The sequence below is a fragment of the Orycteropus afer genome, unplaced genomic scaffold, assembly GCF_000298275.1.
Source record: "Orycteropus afer afer isolate SDZICR_OR568_19922 unplaced genomic scaffold, OryAfe1.0 scaffold00101, whole genome shotgun sequence".
Lineage (NCBI taxonomy): Eukaryota > Metazoa > Chordata > Mammalia > Tubulidentata > Orycteropodidae > Orycteropus > Orycteropus afer.
Genome location: NW_006921688.1, coordinates 6,378,930 through 6,380,373, shown reverse-complemented (window position 1 = coordinate 6,380,373; position 1,444 = coordinate 6,378,930). Strand labels below are relative to the sequence as shown.

The 1,444-nt window shown below is 47.4% G+C and overlaps 1 protein-coding gene across 1 annotated transcript in view; it reads right to left on the bottom strand.

Annotated features, from left to right (window-relative positions):
- MTHFD1L (methylenetetrahydrofolate dehydrogenase (NADP+ dependent) 1 like) overlaps positions 1 to 1,444 on the bottom strand; it is a 280,830-nt gene that overhangs the window by 95,197 nt on the left and 184,189 nt on the right. The window contains exons 22-23 of the mRNA XM_007943227.1: positions 1,233 to 1,333; positions 539 to 716 (exon numbers count right to left, since the gene is read on the bottom strand). Coding sequence (XP_007941418.1) covers positions 539 to 716; positions 1,233 to 1,333 — 279 coding nt within the window. The remainder of the gene's footprint in view (positions 1 to 538; positions 717 to 1,232; positions 1,334 to 1,444) is intronic.

Sequence of the window (1,444 nt, the reverse complement as noted above, 5' to 3'; positions counted from 1 at the left end):
GACAAGAAAAAAACCTCCCATGACTTCACAAGCCTCCTGAGAAGCCAAGTCTGATGCCAGCCCTGAAAGTGTTAGCTGCTGACCCTGTTCTCCAAAGCACCTCCTCACTGAGCCTTGATTTGCAGAGAGAGAGGGGGGCGACCGAGAGCACAGATTTGGGGGCAGGATGCTGGGGTCATACCCTTGTCAAATGGCTCCACCTCCTTCATCGTGAGTTTCCCTAATCTTACTTGTAAAATGGGGGAATGATATCATCCGTCCTAGCCAACAGAGACGTTAGGGTTAAAGAAGTGAATGCTGGCAGAGTGCCTACAGACGTGGGATACCTCCCGGAGTGGAAGCCTTGAGAGCAAGGTTACCACCCCACTCCTGCTGGGGTGGCATGGGGCAAGAATTATACCTACATCCCAGGGTCGCTGCAATGACCAATGAGACAATCCACAATGCGTTCTCAGCAACAACCTGCCACGTAGCTAGGGTTCAAGGGATGTCAGTCCCCCTTATTATCGCTGCTGCTGTCCCTGCTGTTGCATCTCACCTGGACGTCATACAGGAACTGGAAACGACTTCTCTTGTTTGCAGCTTCTCTCACGGCCTGTGCCAGGTCCACCGACCCTTTCCCACCAACTGACCAGTGGTAGCAGGGGACGGCATTGAAGGCTCCGGCCCGCTTTGCCAGCTCACACACCAAGTCGATCTCGGCGCGGGTGTCGGTCCTGGTGATGAAAACGTTTTTGGTTTTGCATCTGTATCCATTTAGAGATGTTTTAAAAGAAAGACTAACTGTTTATATAGAACTTCACTCCCTGACGCTGAATGTATTTTCAACATCAAACACGGTTCCATCATGTTTAAATAAATCAGACTTAAAGAAAAGCATAGGAAAACGACCCTCTCTAACGACTCAAATATTTCAAATTGTTAAGGGTTTTATCGAGAAAATCCCATAACATATCCCTTTGATCATCTACAGTCTTCAGACAGAAATACTGGGTGGAATTTTATAAAAAAACAACCAAAAAAAAAACCAAGGAAATGGTAACTCACTATATAGATTTCATTTCCCAAAGAATTCCTCTGCTACAGTGAAAGCAACCAAACCAACGAGCAGAGAGAGGTGAGTATTTCTGTATACTTTCCTATGAAGCACATAAAACCAGCAGCCTCAGGACACAGAGCTCCTAGGGTGGTCCAGCAGTAGGGCTACATTTAAACCAGGAGTCATGACTTACTTGAAGACGTTCAGAGCCACGACGACAGGAACCCCAAAGAGCTGAGCAATCTGAATTTGCTTCTGGAGGTTACAGCAGCCATCTGCCACCAGCTGAATGTTCTGTAAGAAAACCAGACCCCAGTATGTTTTCTCCATGGACTCAACCAGCAGACTTAACCGGCAGGGCCACCTGGCAGGTTCTGCTCCCATCTTTGCTCTTTTCATTATCCT